This window comes from Cervus elaphus, chromosome 25 (genome assembly GCF_910594005.1).
Source record: "Cervus elaphus chromosome 25, mCerEla1.1, whole genome shotgun sequence".
NCBI lineage: Eukaryota > Metazoa > Chordata > Mammalia > Artiodactyla > Cervidae > Cervus > Cervus elaphus.
The window spans coordinates 62,859,490-62,877,377 of NC_057839.1; the positions used below are offsets into that span (position 1 = coordinate 62,859,490).

The 17,888-nt window shown below is 47.6% G+C and overlaps 1 protein-coding gene across 1 annotated transcript in view; it reads right to left on the reverse strand.

Moving 5' to 3' along the window:
- Positions 1-17,888, reverse strand: part of ANKRD33B (ankyrin repeat domain 33B) — a 99,299-nt gene that overhangs the window by 31,331 nt on the left and 50,080 nt on the right. Inside the window, exon 2 of the mRNA XM_043887803.1 lies at positions 4,789-4,918. Coding sequence (XP_043743738.1) covers positions 4,789-4,918 — 130 coding nt within the window. The remainder of the gene's footprint in view (positions 1-4,788; positions 4,919-17,888) is intronic.

The following is a 17,888-nucleotide window of genomic DNA, read 5'->3' on the forward strand; positions in this document are numbered from 1 at the left end:
AGCCTGTCCCCTGTCCCCACTTCCCACTCATGACCTAATGGGCAGAAGACTTATCTGTACTAGACACCGCAGAAAGACACCATCCACTGGCCAGAATTCCTGGAAGGAATTTCTATCTAATGCAGTGGACACAGAAGCAGGTTGCAGGGAAGGACTGGGCATTACAGGTATTTGACCTGTAATTTATAGGTATGAGCCCTCGGGGGGCTCCACCAGAGTCCCCAGAGAGAAAGAGGGGCTTCAGAGATGCATGGAAACCCACTGATGCTGTTTCCAACTCCCAGGCACACGAGCCAAGCCCATGGTGCTCCCACGCCCAGCTCCTGCTGGCTGCAGAGATGACACCAGGCAGGGGGCGGGAGACAGTCAACCAGGCTGCTGCCCCACCCCACGCCTGCAGCCCAGGGCGGGGAGCAGCTGGGGTGACCGACCCCAGCCTTCCCGGGTTTCTCTCTGGGCCCCAGGCCCAGACCCAGAGCCTGGAAAACACACGGAGCCCTCTTCTTCTCTCTTTGCTGGACCTCTGTCTAACCTTGAAAGGACCTATGCCATCATTTCTTTAATTCATTATTTTTTAATTGGAGGATAATGGCTTTACAATGTCGTGTTAGTTTCCACTGTACGGCAAAGTGAATCAGCTCTATGTATACATATATCCCCTCCCTCTTAAGCCTCCCTCTCACAAGCCCCCATCCCACCCCTCGAGGTCATCACAGAGCACCGAGCTGAGTTCCCTGTGTTATCCAGCAGCATCCCACTAGCCATGTCATCTCTGACTTAAATAAACCAGTCAGGGAAGCACAAGCCCTGCGTAAAGATAGTCGAACTTTGTATTCCTCCAAATTCCTATGTTGAAACCCCAGTCCCCACTGTGTCTGTACTTGGAGATGGAGGTTTTGTGCAGGGAACTTAAGGTTAAATGAGGTCATATGGGTGGGGCCCTGATCAAACAGGACTGGTGTCCTTACACGAGGAGACACGAGTCCCCTGGATCTCTTCTCTCTGCCGTTCAAGGACACAGCAGGAAGATGCCATGTGCAATCCAGGAAGAGAGGCCTCCCCAGGAACCAAGTGGCCCAGCACCTTGACCCTGGACTTCCAGCCTCCAAAACTGTGAGAAATAAATTTCTGCTGTTTAAGCGCCTAACGTATGGTATTTTTGTTACTAGCAGCCCAAATGGACTAAGACATTAGCATGCTCATGAAGAAAAAAACTACATGAGTTTGAGCAAACTTTGGGAGATCGTGAAGGATGGGGAAGCCTGGTGTGCTGCTGTCCATGGGATTGCAAAGAACCTGGACACAGCTGAGCAACTGAACAACAGCCCAATGAATAGTATTAAAACTAACTAACGAAGTCATGTGAAGCATTTCCAAAGATCTTAAAGAAGAGAAAAGAAAAAACAATGATGACAGAGTGTTGAGAGGAGGATCTAACCTACACCTAAGAGGGAACCCCAGGAAGAAAGAAACAAGGCTGATGCAGTGTTCAAAGAGGAAACAGGAAAGTGTTCCCGAAAATAAAAATATGCCTAACATGAGTCAAACAGAGAAGGAATGGAAACACACGGTATGACTGTTTTCAGGTTTTTTTTGTTGGTGGCAGTTGGTTGGGTTCTGTGCACTGTCAAGGATGCGGGGCAGGCATCATCACAGTCTAAGACATATCAGGGTGTCACAAAGGCAAAAATCAGGCTGGACTCAGATTGTTCCTCTGCAACACAGTTCTTTTCTTTTTTTTTTTTAACAGGAAAATGGCAAGTTGTATTTTTCTGTGTGAGTACAAAATAAAAATATTTTCAAATAGGCAAGAATTCAGAAAGTACCTCATGGGTATTGATACCATAGGCACCACTAATACCCCTACACATACAAAGAGCTCTTGCAAATCACTAAGTAACCTCTTCTTCCTGTTCGTTCTCATACTCCAGGATGAGACTCCAGTCCATGCCATGGCTCCGCTGCCCAGAAATACCTGGCAACCCGTCTGTATCGCAGTGGGAACTGAAGTCCGGCACTCCACACTCTCCACTGGCCGTGGAGACTGCTTACCTAGATGGCTCAGCATTTCAAAGGCCTGGGGCCCAAGTGGAGATGATGTTTCTCCTTTCGTATGTCCCCTCATGACCTACCCTTTCATGCACACCTCTTTGAGTTGGCATCACCCACCGTCCAGAAGGGCTGAAAGCCAGCCCAGATCCACCTCTCCTCCCGTGGCCCACCATCTCAACCACTGGGACCTGACCTTTCTGCCACACGGCCTGTGTTTCTTCTCTGCTCTGTGACAAGGACTCCGTGTCCACCAGGGTCATCTCACCCCTGTCACCACCCCCCCAGCCTCATGCCACTCAAGTGCATCTCCTCACCTTGGATCTAGACCCTGGATCACCTGGTCCTGCTTCCTCACGGGGCCACTTCTTCTCCCATCCTAGAGGCATGCAGTCCTCGGCCCTTCCTGAGACGATCCGGGTCCCTCTGGGTCCCCAGGCTTTATGGTGTCTGAACAGGAACTGCCTGCCTCTGACCTCTGCAATGCCCAGCACAGGCCCCCTGCTCCATGACCCCAATCCCAAAGCATCAGGTTAGATGGGGTGTTCTCACCCCAAATCTCTGGACACACCTTCCATCACAGCCCCATCAGATGGCTATTTAGCTGGACAATTACTCAAGGGCAGAAATGCCCTTCACTTCGCTGCCCCGGTCCCTGCCTTGGTCCTTGGTCAGTGTGAGGTTAACGAGAGATGAGGCCTCCATCACTGAATGCTTCTCACAAAATCCTTTTACTCTTTTGCACCTGGACTTTCAGAATCTGGAGTGCCTCTGTATGAGGGAAGCCTTCACGCCCTGACTCCCGACAAGGTGGACAGGTGTGAGCCCAGCCGCAACACCTTGCTGACTCTGGGGGTTTTCCACCTTAGGCGTCTCGATTGAAAAGCAGGTTTGCAGAGACGACTTCCCGTTAAAAGGATGAAATGGCAGGACGCTGAGTCTCTGCTTCCCCCAAGCTCCGAGATCAGCCATTCAGGCAGGCTTAGACACAGGAGTCGGTGATGCAGGGAGGGATAAGAAGGTTTCCCCCTCGGGTGGCGCCCACAGAAGTTCCCTTTCCAGAATCAACATGCAGTCTGGTCCGGGGCGTTTTCTGCAGCTTCCCGGCCCTGACTCCAGTTCTCAACAGCTCTCAGCAACAGCAAACAGTGGGCCACATTCCTTTCATAGACAAACTCCCTTTCTTCTTAACTCAGCCTGAAGCACTTTCTCTGCTGGAAGCTGAGAACCCGAGTGATGCAACAGATAGAATTTTGAAAGCCAAGAATTCTGAAAGCGGTCAATTACAAACCCAGTTAATGCTACAGTTACAAATAAAGCCTGGGTCTGAAGGAACAAGCATAGTTTCCTATTCCTCTCACAAAGTTAGCTTTAAGTTGCTCAGTCCTGTCGGACACTTTGTGACCCCCATGGACTGTAGCCTGCCAGGCTCCTCTGTCCATGGGGATTCTCCAGGCAAGAATTCTGGAGTGGGTTGCCATGCCCTCCTCCAAGGGATCTTCCCCATCCAGGGATCGAACCCGGATCTCCTGCAGTGCAGGCAGATTCTCTACCATCTGAGCCACCAGGAATGTCCGAGTCCAATTCCAAAATCAGAGAGCTGTGCACGGTGCGCTTGGCAACGCGCTTGTAAGGATCACCTCTGGAGATGAAAATCCTGGGCAGGAAGGATGCTTACCCTTTACAAGATGCTCTCACTAACAGCCCCGCCTTGTCACACTGACAGCCTCTCGGCAAGAAGCCCCTAGTTTTTCTCTACATCTCCAGGCCAAGTGCAAAGTTACCTCCTAAATGCGTCCACATTTTATACATTAACAGTCACTAAGGTCTCTCCCACTCATGAGTTCAGCAGCATCTGTCGGACCCTGGGTCTCCGAGCACTGGTGGGGTGCTGGGCTCTAGGAGAGCTGACGTGGAAGCTGGGTGTCTAGTAGAGTTTCACGTTCAAAGGCTTCGGGCAGTTGCAGAGCTAATTCTGCCCCACACGGAGTCCTGCACCCGTGGGTAAACTGCACTGGTAACAGAGAACAGACCTGACTCCATATGGATCTGTTCCTTTTGCTGCAACCCTTGTGCTCCGAGGCCTGTGCTCAGTCATGCTGGATCTCCACCTTTTGTAAGACAATGCTGCCTACGGCCTGAACCGCACAGGACAGCCCATTCTCCAGGCTCTGACCTTTAAAAGTGTAACACGTTTCCATTCATATAGAGATTAAAGGTGGCAGAGCACAAAACGACAATTGTCCTGGTGGAGGTTTACAGGAACCCCGTGACCAGACCTGCTCAGACAGCCGCAAGAACAGAGGATTCTAGCACCAAGAAGTTTGTAAGCGACCAGCCACACACCCCCTCTCCCCTTTCAGTGAAAATGAAGCCTGAATTCTAACTCAGGTAAGATGGTTCTTTGGGGGCCCTAGTCCACCATCTCCTTGGTCTTCTGGCTTTTTGAATAAAGTCACTATTCCTTGCCCCAACCCCTTGTCTCTGGACTGACTGTCCTGTCCTGCAGACAGCAGTACGGGCGTGGACTCAGCAACATGCTATCCCAAATGCACAAACAGAACGCACCCACCCTCAACCCTTTCCTTGTCCTTCTCAGCAGTAAAGCATGACCTCTGATCAGTGACACACTTCCGACACCCATCTCAGGAGCTGAGGTCAAGTGCAAGCACCCCACGGCCTGGGGGCCCTGGTCCGAGCTCGTGAGCTCTGGGGAGGGAACGGGAAGCTGGGTCTTACCTGCCTGGGCCGCCGTGATGAGGGCCGTGTTCCCTTCGCTGTCCTGCCAGTTGACGTCAACGTGGGGACACTCTGCTAAGACCACCACAGTATCCACAAAGCCGTGGTAGCAGGCGACAATGAGGCCGGTCTAGAAATGAAGAGGGAAGTGAGTCAGAAAGGCACAGAAAGCATCATCACCGCACACCCAGCCAGCATCCCCATGGGCGGGACGACGAGCAGGGGGTGGAGAGGTCAAGGACCCAGTTCCGGGTCTCAGCATCCAGCTACAGCAGCCGGCCACGGTCCGTTCTCACGGGTGTTCGGAGCGCTGTGCCCAGACACTTCGGGGTAACACAGACCCTGCCCCTGGGGCATTTGCATTCCATTCTTTGTTGTTGTTGTTGTTTGTTTTTACATCTACATTTATTTCTATCTTTAGCTATACATCTTGAAAACTATGAATTCACATCAACAACTAATTTTAATCCAACCTCACTGGGTTCTTTCTAGTTTTTCTTTCTGGCCATGAATGCAATTCCCTTTATCAACAATGAGAAAACTGGCTCTCATTATGCTTAGCTATTTATTTATTTATAAAATGTCTTGCATTTAACTATTTCCCACCTTTACCACGATCCCACCTCGACACAGATTTATTCCTCATCCAGCTCTGGAAGCCGGGGTTGCCTGCCAAACGGAAGTCTCTTACTTCCTTGCAGAGTTGCCAGATATCTATAATCTGCATTCCATTCTAACCGGAGGAAAAGGCATCCGCTACAGACCTAAGACGTGAATGTGTTATAAAGTAGACTCCTCGGGTGAGGGAGGTGGTGAGCCCAGGGTCCACGCGGCTCAGTACTCGGTACAGGGGTGGGTTCACCTGACACGGGACACGGGGTATGGACAGAGGCGGTGGAAGAAGACGCCAAGGGGACGTGGAGGGGGAAGGTGGGGGCAGAGGGCCAGGTCTGGCCACCCAGGGACCAGCCTGCAGGCTGCTGACCACAGGTGGTCTCAGCGGCCAGGGCAATACTAGAGTTTGCCCTGAGTGAGATGGAGAGTAGTTGAAGCAGTCCACTGTCAATTATCTGCATTAATTCTGATAAAACAACAGAGAGTTTTCTACCCAAGTAGATGTTTTTCTGAGAGTTCCAGAAAAACATCTACTTCTGCTTTATCGGCTACGCCAAAGCCTTTGACTGTGTGGATCACAACAAACTGGAAAATTCTTAAAGAGATAGGAATACCAGACCACCTGACCTGCCTCCTGAGAAATCTGTATGCAGGTCAAGAAGCAACAGTTATAACTGGACATGGAACAACAGACTGGTTCCAAATAGGAAAAGGAGTACGTCAAGGCTGTATATTGTCACCCTGCTTATTTAACTTCTATGCAGAGTACATCCTGAGAAATGCTGGGCTGGATGAAGTACAGCTGGGATCAAGATTGCCGGGAGAAATATCAATAACCTCAGATATGCAGATGACACCACCCTTATGGCAGAAAGCGAAGAACTAAAGAGCCTCTTGATGAAAGTGAAAGAGGAGAGCGAAAAAGTTGGCTTAAAGCTCAACATTCAGAAAACTAAGATCATGGCATCCGGTCCCATCAGTTCATGGCAAATAGATGGGGAAACAGTAGAAACAGTGGCAGACTTTTATTTTCTTGGACTTCACAATCTGCAGATGGTGACTGCAGCCATGAAATTCAAAGACGCTTGCTCTCTGGAAGAAAAGCTATGACCAACCTAGACAGCATATTAAAAAGCAGAGACATTACTTTGCCAACAGAGGTTCATCTGGTCAAAGCTATGGTTTTTCCAGTAGTCATGTATGGATGCGAGAGTTGGACTATAAAGAAAGTTGAGCACTGAAGAAGTGATGCTTTTGAACTATGGTGTTGGTTCTAGCCTTCAGAACCATGAGAAATAAATCCCTATTGATAACAACAGGAAGATCCAACAGAGATCCAAACAACAGAGATCCAACCAGTGCATCCTAAAAGAAATCAGTCCTGACTATTCATTGGAAGGACTGATGCTGAAGCTGAAACTTCAATCCTTTGGCCACCTGATGTGAAGAACTGACTCATTTGAAAAGCTCCTGATGCTGGGAAAGATTGAAAGCGGGAGGAGAAGGGGACAACAGAGGATGAGATGGTTGGAAGGCATCACTGACTCGATGGACATGAATTTGAGTAAACTCTGGGACTTGGTGATGGACAGGGAGGCCTGGCGTGCTGCAGCCCATGCTGTCGCAAAGAGTCAGACATGACTGAGCGACTGAACTGACTGACTGAAGAGTGGCGGGTTGGGGGTGTGGTGTTCCCATTCCCCTCCGCCACACACACAGCTCCTAAGGCCCTAGGAATCCAATTTTTGTATGCTAATCGATGACTCACGGTGGGGGTGGGTGCCAGGTGGTTTCAGGTTGGAGTTGCTTTCTAGAAAGCTTAGAAGGGCCGAACTGTTAGTTCCACTGCTCCCCCTACACCCCTACTCCTACCTCTGGGGTGGAGAAGAGAAGGATTGAAAACTGAGACCAATCACTAATGATTCAACAGCTGTACAGATCATGCCTACTTAATGAAACCCCCGTAACATTTGAAACAACAGGGTGCAGAGAGCTTCAGCATTGGTGAACACATTGTGGGGCTGGGAGGTGGAGCTCCTGGAGAGGGTAGGGAAGTCCCACAACCCTCCCCCCACCTCTGGTGCTTTCCTTCCATCTGTGCATCTGTTCCTGAGTTGCAGCCTTTATAATAAAGCAGCAATAGGACTTAAGGGGCTTCCCTGGTGGCTCAGTGGTAACGAATCCACCTGCTGATGCAAGAGAATCAGGTTTGATCCCTAGGTCAGGAAGGTCCCCTGGAGGAAGACATGGCAACCCACTGCAGTATTCTAGCCTGGGAAATCTCATGGACAGAGGAGGCTGGTGGGCTGCAGCCCAAAGGGTCGCACAGAGTCAGACACGACTGAGCAGTGGGACTGAAAGCACTTTCTCAAGTTCTGTGAGTCGTTCTCACAAATTACGGAACCCGAGGAAGGGCTCTGGGAACCCCCGGATTTATAGCCAGTCCGTCAGAAGGTGGCCCCTGATTCCTGAGACTGGCATCTGAGGTGGGGGTGGCCTTATGGGACTGAGCCCTGAACCCACGGGGTCCCCACTGACTCTAGACAGTGTTAGAATTGAACTGTTGGACACCCTGCTGGGGTTGGAGAACTGGAGAATTAGTGTAGAAAAAACAACATGGATTTGGTGTCCAAAAAAACCCACATGCTTGGCATGAGAAAAAAGACCCCACAAGGGACTCCAGATGCTGGACAGACAAAGATGCAGGTGGTCACTATGCACCAGGAAGCAGGACAAGAGCCCCACGTGCCGGCACCCTGACCACAGATTTCTAGCCTCCAGAACCCTGAGAAATAAATTCCTGTTGTTAAGCTTCCTGTTGTTGGGCTTCCCTTGTGGCTCAGCTGGTAAGGAATCCGCTCGCAATGAGGGAGACCTGGGTTCGATCCCTGGGCTGGGAAGATCCCCTGGAGAAAGGAAAGGCTACCCACTCCAATATTCTGGCCTGGAGAATTTCATGGATGGTATAGTCCATGGGGTCACAAAGACCTATTTTATGATGTTTCCTTACAGTGGCCGGAGGTGATCAAGACACTTTGCAACAAAGGATTCAACGAGATCCTAAAATAAACCCCAGAGTTAGAATTCAGGGGTGAATGAGCAGGTGACTGAGCCTTGCCAGCTGCACCCACCAGCGCTTGGGGATGCAAAGCTGAAGTTTAGGGCAACCCCACGGTGGCCCTGCTCTCTTTTTACCAGATTTTTTTTTTTTTTGCTACACTGGGTCTTTGCTGAGGCACACAGGTTTTCTCTAGTGGCGGTGGGCGGGGACTCCTCTCTACCGGCGGTGGGCGGGGACTCCTAGCCAGTGGCAGTGGGCGGGGACTCCTCACTAGTTCCGGTGGGCGGGGACTCCTCGCCTCTCTAGAGGCGGTGGGCGGGGACTCCTCACTAGTTCCGGTGGGTGGAGACTCCTCTCCTCTCCAGCGGCAGTGGGCGGGGACTCCTCACTAGTTCCGGTGGGCGGGGTCTCCTCGCCTCTCTAGTGGCGGTGGGCGGGGACTCCTCTCCAGTGGCGGTGGGCGGGGACTCCTCTCCTCTCTAGTGGCGGTGGGCGGGGACTCTCACTAGTTCCGGTGGGCGGGGACTCCTCTCCAGTGGCGGTGGGCGGGGACTCCTCACCAGGGGCAGTGGGCAGGGACTCCTCTCTAGGGGCGGTGGGCGGGGACTCCTCACTAGTTCTGGTGGGCGGGGACTCCTCTGCTCTCCAGTGGCGGTGGGCGGGGACTCCTCTCCAGCGGCAGTGGGCGGGGACTCCTCTCTAGTTGCACTGCTCAGGCTGGTCACTGCAGTGGCTTCTCTTGTTGTGGAGCGCGGGCTGTAGGGCCCTCGGGCTTCAGTAATTGCTATTTGTACCAGATTTTTAATAAAAATGTAATTTTTCATGGAATGAGGAGAGGACCTGAGCAACCCCCCTGCTTATTTCAATAAGGTTCCAAGTTGCTCTCCCAATATACTATACTAAATGTCAAGCATTACAATTTTTGAAGTTTTAAAGAATACTATTGATTCTTTAATGCTGACATTCATACTGCAGCCAAAAGAGCTGTATAATTCTGTGACTGTAGTAAAGACTATTTCATTTTTTCTTGCTTGTGCATTCTTTGAAACAGGTCATTCTATCTATAGGATGAAATGTTTCACAATAATTTAAAGGAGAAAGGAGCATGGAGTCAGCTCAGACAGGCTCTAACTTACAAGCTTTCTGTGTCTCTGATAACCAGAGTTCACTGCTACTAACACCTCCATTCCACCAGCTAACCTGTCGACTCACTGCTGCACAAATGGTCCAGAAGACGTGAGATCCCCTTGAACTTCTTTGGATGACAGTATTTCTCAAATATGCTACAATCTCCTCCTGACTTACAAATATGGCATGTTGTACAAAATATAGCCATTTCCTTTTTATATAATTCCATAAGAAGCTCAGACTTACCACAGAAAGAAATTCAAAAGTATAGATTAGAAAAAAAAAAGTTTTCAGTCCAGACACACAATCACACACGTACTTTAAAAAAAAAAAATTGTAAACCAAAACACAAGACTGTCTGCTGTATGTTTGTCAGAAATACACGGTAACAAAAGTACTTGTGTGTCAACATTTCCAGCGGCTGTGGGGCATTATACATATGGCAGAATCTTAGTCATTTAATGGATTTCTGCTCTTGGACTCTTGAAATTGTTTCCCATTTTTCTCTATTATGAGTCAAACCTGCCATGAAAATTCCTAGAGCTGAGGCTGTGTGCATATCATTTATTTTCCTCAAGAGACATTCTTAGAAGTAGTATTTATGGATTAAAGGAAAGAGTTATTTTGAAAGTTTTTTTTAAACATACATTGCAAACCTGTCCTTCAGAAACATCTTAAAGGACGTATGCCTTCACCAATCCTGCCATCCAATGCTTAGGTAAGATTCGGGGAATTCTCTGGCGGTCCAGTGATTAAGAAGCCACACTTCCACTGCGGAGGGCTCAGGTTCAATCCCTAGTTTGGGAACTAAGATCCCGGAAGCCACGTGGTGGTGTGACCAAAAGGAAAAAAAAAAAGAATTTCAGATTAAAAGGAAGAATTCCCTTTGGCAAGTAACGAACAGAGAAATGCTACCCAGGGTTCCTGAAGTTCCCGATTCTTTCGAATCATCCTCACCTCCACTCCTCTACCCCAACACAAAGGGTCTTTTCTAGAATCACAACCTTTCCAGCCTTTGAGTTAAGCCTTCCTCAAATGTACATAGGCCCCTCCTGAGAATGGCCTTGGAACTCTTAGCATAACCTTAGGTCAGCAGTGAAGATTATCAGAAAAAAACAGATGACGAAATATAAGGGCTCAGGATAGAATGGTGTTGAACACAGAAGTAGTAGCTCTAGTCTCCACAGAAACTTCCACAACCACTAAATTCACTACCTGGGGCTTCCCTGGTGGCTCAGTAGTAAAGAATCCGCCTGCCAATGCAGGAGACACGGGTTCGATCCCTGGTCCGGGAAGATCCCACTCACCACGGAGCAACTAAGCTCCTGCGCCACAACTATCAGGCCCGTGCTCTGGAGCCCAGGTGGGCAACTGCTGAAGCCTGTGGGTGCTAGAGCCTGGGCTTTGCAACAAGTCACTGCAGTGAGAAGCCTGCGAACCACAACTGGAGAGTAGCCCCCACTCACCACAACTAGAAAAAAGCTTGCATAGCAAGGAAGACTCAGCACAGTCAAAAATAAATAAAATTATTTTAAAATAAACCCAAAACAACAACAACAACAAAAAATCATTACCCTTATCTCCTATTTTCTGGGAATCTGTCCCAAATATCTGACATTTGTATTTTTAAAACTAGTGTTTAGCTATAACGTAAACTCTTTTGGGGGCTTCCCTGGTAGCTCAGATGGTAAAGAATCTGCCTGCAATGCAGAAGACCAGGGTTTGATCCCTGGGTTGGGAAGATCCCCTAGAGAAGAGAATCGCTACCTACTCCAGTATTCTTGCTTGGAGAATTCCATGGACAGAGGAGCCTGGCGAGCTGCAGTCCATGGGGTCCCAAACAGATCAGCTAACACACACACGCAAACTCTGTTTTGTCTGGAGCATCTTGGTACCCCTGACAGGAAGCTGTGAGGGGAGGTACAGTCTTTGGTGACCCCTGACCATGGCCTCCCAAGACCATTCAACAAAAGACTTGTTGCAAAGGAAAGTATTGTCCCCCCGCTAAATCAACAGAAGACCACTTGGCACATGGTTCTCAGAAGCCACAGATAGTTTATTTTTTTAATTACAAGCAAAGCATTTATGAGAATAAAATATATTATTAGAGTAAAAAAAAAAAGGTAAGCTACCTACAAGTAGAAGCCCCCATATGGAGATCAGCTAGAAACTCTAGGTCCTCAAAGTACAGCCCTAGTTTTCAAAGCCTACATACAGTGAGAAAGACTGAGCAACAACAACAAAAATGTCAACTGTTTTTGCTTAAAAACTGTATGCATTTGTACATCAAAAAACAAAGATAAACAAACCAAAACCCCATTCCTTGCAGGAAGAAGGGATGATCTAGGTACTTCCCTGGCAGACCAGTGGTTAAGACTTCACCTTCCAAAGGACAGAATGCAGGTTCAATCCCTGGTGGGGGAGCTAAGATCCCCCATGCCTCACAGACAAAAAACCAAAACATAAAACAGAAGCAAAATTTTAACAAATTCAATAAAGATTTTTTTTAAATGGTCCACATAAAAAAAAACTTAAAAAAAAAAAAAGGATGTATAGCACTAGCTTCCTTGGGTGGCTCAGATGGTAAGGAACCCGTCTGCAATGCAGGTGACCTGGGTTTGATCCCTGTGTTGGGAAGATCCCCTGGAGGAGGGCATGGCAACTCACTCCAGTATTCTGGCCTGGAGAATCCCATGGACAGAGGAGCCTGGAGGGCTGCAATCCATGGGGTTGCAAATTTGACACGGCTCAGTGTCTAACACTTTCTAACAACATCATTTATTATATTAACAGACTAAGGGGGACAGAGAGAAAGAGGATCATCCTGTAAATGTGTTAAACCTCTTAACACACACACACACACACACATGAAAATGGACACAAAACACTTAGAAGGATTACACCAAGATAAAAGGGGAATGGAAGAGTGTTAATTTTATGTGTACTCAGATATTTCATCAAACATTATTCTAAATATTTCTGTGAAAGCATTTTTTGGGTGAAATTAACATTTAAATCAGTAGGTGCTGAATGGAGAAGACTCTTGAGAGTCCCTTGGACAGCAAGGAGATCCAACCAGTCCACCCTAAAGGAAATCAGTCCTGAATATTCATTGGAAGGGCTCATGCTGAAGCTGAAACGCCAATACTTTGGCCACCTGATGCGAAGAACTGACTCACTGGAAAAGACCCTGATGCTGGGAAAGATTGAAGGTGGGAGGAGAATGGGACTACAGAGAATGAGATGGTTGGATGGCATCACCGACGCAATGGACATGAGTCTGAGTAAACTCTGGGAGTTGGTGATGGACAGGGAGGCCTGGCGTGCTGCAGCCCATGGGGTCGCAGAGTCGGACGTGACTGAACTGAACTGAACTGAACTGAACCTCCATGATGTGGGTGGGCCTCATCCAATCAGTTGAAGGCCTGACTAGAAAAAGACTGATTTCCCCCAAGCAAGAAGGAATTCTGCTAGCAGACTGCCTTTGGACATGAACTACAATTCTCCCCTGGGTCTCCAGCCTGCCAGTTACCCTGCAGATTTTGGCTCACCCAAGCTTCCATAACTGTGTGAACCAATTCCTTGAAACAAATCTCTCTATCCCTCTTTCATATATAGAAATACAGACATAAATGGACAGCTTTGAATAAATCTCACCAACTATATGGCTATATCTCTCTAAATTTGTCCATAGGGTCGCAAAGAGTCAGACATGACTGAGTGACTAAGCGCATACATCTAACTATGTGTGTCTCTAGATACACACACTCTCTACTGGTTCTACCTCTCTGGAGACCCCTGATGAATACAAGGTCGGTGGGGGTGGAATATTTCAAAGAACTCATTTCACTTTTCGCTCTGTTTCGGTATAATTGTTGCGGTTGTTTAGTCACTGATTGTTCAGTTGCTAAGTCAAGTTGGACTCTCTGCCACCCCATGGATGACACCACGCTCGCCAGGCTCCTCTGTCCATGGAGATCTCCCAGGCAAGAATACTGGAGTAGGTTGCCATTTCTTTCTCCAGGGGATCTTCATGATTCAGGGACTGAACCCATGTCTCCCACACTGGCAGGCAGATTCTTTACCACTCAACCACCAGGGAAACCCTCTGGTACAATTAGAATCCTCTAAAGCAAAGCCATATTCATGAGGAACTTACACAATTTTAATTCACAATGAAAAACAAGAAAGCAAACACAGTATTTACATTAATCAGTCTCATAAGGAAATAGTTTTATCACAACAACTGTAAACAACTAAAAAAAGAGAGAGAGAACCATCTGTGAAGAGGGGAGGGGGGCAGTGGGCAGGAAAAACAGGAGTTCACAAACAGCAAGGGGAGAGACTGAGGTACCAAAATGCACATGCAAACCCCACAGCCATATGGCACAATAACAGAGTAATTCCCCTGATAATACAGAAGAAAGGGGACATTGCCCATTTCCAATTATAAGAAAACATTCATAGTGCAATTTTTTAAAGTTCAGAAGAAAGACAGAAAACTTCAGTTAATTGAAAATTTATTTCTATAAAATGCCTTTCTCCATAATACCACCAGTAGGAGCAGGGAAAAGTTTATGTGACCTTACGAAAGAACTTCAGAATTCTGGTCCTCTAAGGATGTTTGTTGTTGTTCAGCCACTAAGTCGTGTTCAAATCTTTGCGACCCCATGGACTGCAGCACTCCAGGCTTCCCTGTCCTTCACTATCTTCCAGAGTCTGCTGAAATTCGTGTCTATTGAGTCAGTGATGCTATTTAACACATGTCCTCCTCTGTCACACTCTTCTCCTTTTGCCTTCAATCTTTCCCAGCATCAGAGTCCTTTCCAGTGAGTTGACTCTTCAAGATAACATTTCTAAAACGCGACCATGCATGACCACTATTGTGGGCATAATTTGTTAGGTAAAATGTGTTGTGTGTTGTTTCAATAATCTCATTTATGATTAAGCAACATGATGAGAAAGTTAATTCCAAGATGGTCACTGCCGGGTCCCTGGCTCCAAGAACACAGCAAGGCTGATATATCCTTGTTGAATACATGAACTAGTACTAGAACTTTGGTAAACAGTTTCTTTCTAGATGGCAAATGGATGTGAACTTTGCACCATCACATTCATTGGTGAGGGCTTCCAATGGTAGCACCAGTGGTAAAGAATCTGCCTGCTAATGCAGGAAACACAGGTTCAATCCCTGAGTCAAAAGATCCCCTGGAGAAGGAAACGGCAACCCACTCCAGTATTCTTGCCTGAAAAATCCCATGGACAGAGGAGCCTGGTGGGATACAGTCCATGGGGTCACAAAGAGTCAGAGGAGACCTAGTGAGTAAACAACAAGAAAGGAGCCCAGCCGCTATTACAGTAACATTGCCTTGAGAACTGGAATATTTCCTGCCAGATCAGTAAACAAGGATGGCACAGTCACCAGTGATTGCAGCCACCAAGGATAGCAAGGTGATGAGCCCAGAGGGAACTCAGCAAGGGAAGAATACCTGCCATCTAGCAGCCATTAGACTGCAGCCACTCTCCATGGTGAGCCCCGAGGAAACTCAGGATGTGAAAACACGAGGACACTGGCCCCAGACAGCTGAGGTGCCTGTCAAAGGAATGACCTCAGTTGACCCAGACTCTTGCATCTTCCTATATATAGACAAGCACTAAATTCCTTACTTCGGGTTATCTGGTTTTCTTTAATTAACAATAATCTTTTGATGTTCAGACTTTGTCCTATGTTGCAAAACTTCTATATAACCTGGCTCCTCCCCCAGGGTTCCTTGAGATGCTCTCTGCCAGGGTTAAAGTCCTATAAATTCCCACCAAATAAAACACAACTCTCAACTTTCAGGTGTGAATATTTTTTTTTTTAATCAACAGCCTGAACTTGCTGACTTTAAATAACTCTCATCAAAACTATTACTTTGTCAATGTGGCTTAGGTGTCATATATCTCATGAAACACTTGCAGGATTTCCCTGGCGGTCCAGTGATTAGGAGTCGGTGCTTTCACTGCTGGGGCCCAGGTTCAATCCCTGATTAGGGAACTAAGATCCTGTAAGCCATGAGGTACAGATAAAACAACAAAACCACACACAAAACAAAAACAAAACCCACATTGGCTGATACATGTGACAGGACATTGCACTCTGAGACTTGTCACCAGGTCCCTGGAGCCATGTTTACGGCTGGGACAGCTGATGAGGTCAGGGGGCAGATGGTAGGTAGGCAGTAAAGCCCATAATCTCAAAGAAAGACTGTCCGTGAGCCTGAAAATCTGTCAGACAAACATCATAAGACAGCTGCTGGGCTGGCCTTCTAGCATTAAAAAAACTGCAGCAAAGTTTTCCTCCATTAACTTGAAAGACAATGCAAATTAATATCAGGGCCTAAGAAAAGAATATATTCCACTGGGGGATGAAGGTGGAGATGCATGGTGAAAATAAATTATACTACTTGGTTACAGCAAACACAGTGTTGTAAGAGAGACAAGGTCCCCATGAGGGACTGGCTTTGTGGTTCAGCCTGGCTCAGTGATGCAGACACACAAATCAGTGCAAGCAGAAGGCTGACTTACATTCTTCTTCCTGAAAGTCTTTTGAAAACACCTTCTCACCATCTTGTTAAGCTCTTCTCCCAACAAAATTCCAAAGGAAAGGGGTATCTTATAAAGGGCTTAATAATTCTAATTTCCCATGACATTAGCTTATTATTTCAACATATTATAGAAAGAAATGATGGGTATAAAGAGGCTATAAGGTCAGCTCCACAGGCAGGAATCCCTTACATGGGCCTAACCTGGAATGGGGCTTCCCAGATGGCTCTGTGGTAAAGCCAAGGCAAGAGGTGCAGGAGACGCAGGTTCAGTCCTTGGGTCGGGAAGATCCCCTGGAGGAGGAAATGGCAAACCACTGCAGTATTCTTGCCTGGAGAATCCCATGGACAGAAGAGCCTGGCGGGCTATAGTTTATGGGGTCACAGAGTAGGACATGACTTAGTGATTGAGCACAATCTGGAGTGATTGTGAGAGAGGGTGCCCTCTGTCTTATGGGGAATACACTCACACACACACACACACACACACACACACAGCTTGTGGGGAAGCCCATCACTGCAGGTCTTAAATTCTTCTTTATGAAATGGTTCTGGGAAGGCAAACCCTTCCCGACTGAGCCAGGGTTGCTGAATGAAGTCAACCATGAAGCACAGGCAGCAAGCTTCCTCTGTCTCCCCAGGCATTCAGATTTGCATGCAATTTACATGCTCCGACATCATTTCCCTTTAAACGCACTTGAGCTGGATTAGTCTCTGCGGAGTGCTGCTACAAGTCTGGAGGGAGGGAAAAGGGCATGTCCAGGTCTGGTGCGGGGGAGGCGGGGTGGTGCATGCGGGTGACCACTGACCAGCGGGCAGGTCCCAGGGGTCTTCCCACTGCAGGGTGTGGCCCCAGCACTCTCAGCAGCCGGCTCACAGGAAGGAACCCCAGGGGCTTTGCACAGCTCCTATAACAAACGCTTCCTGAGGGCTGAGTTGTGCCAGGGACCAGCTTGACACTGGGGAATCAAACAGAATCAGACACAGCCCCCGACCACCTGTTCACACTGGCTACCATCAACCCCGTGGCAAAAATTACAACACTGAGCAGACTAAAACAGAAATATAACAAACACACACATGGGATCTAGTTCCCTGACCAGGGATCGAACCTGGGCCCCTCGCTTTGGGAACCTAGAGTCTTAGCTTAGCCACTGGACCACCAGGGAAGTCCCCTGGCATGTTGATTTCTGGCAGAAATTGCAAACAATTATGATGAAATATCAGCTTTTGTTAATGTAGCTGACGACACATAAGTGTCTGAAGGCAAAATAAGAGGGCGGCAGAGGATGAGATGGCTGGATGGCATCACTGACTCAATGGACATGAGTTTGAGCAAACTCCAGGAGATAGAGAAGGACAGGGAAGCCTGGTGTGTTGCAGTCCATGGGGTCGCAAAGAGTAGAACATGACTTATACATAGAGATATGTATATCTATAAACGTGTCAATAGTTACTATCTACAACAACATAGTAGTATATATTTACAAATGTGTCAATAGTTACTATCTATTTTTTCCTTGGGAAGAATTGTACTTGACTGGCCATGAAATTTACATTCCTTTATAAAATAACAGGGATAGGAAATTTATGATTAGCTTTTTAATTTTTTTCCTGGCATGAAAAATGAAAATTTGGTAACAATGTCATGCCACATTTTCCAAAAACATCTTACACAAGGCCAGTCCACTAGCCTGGAAGCCGCTGGTCCA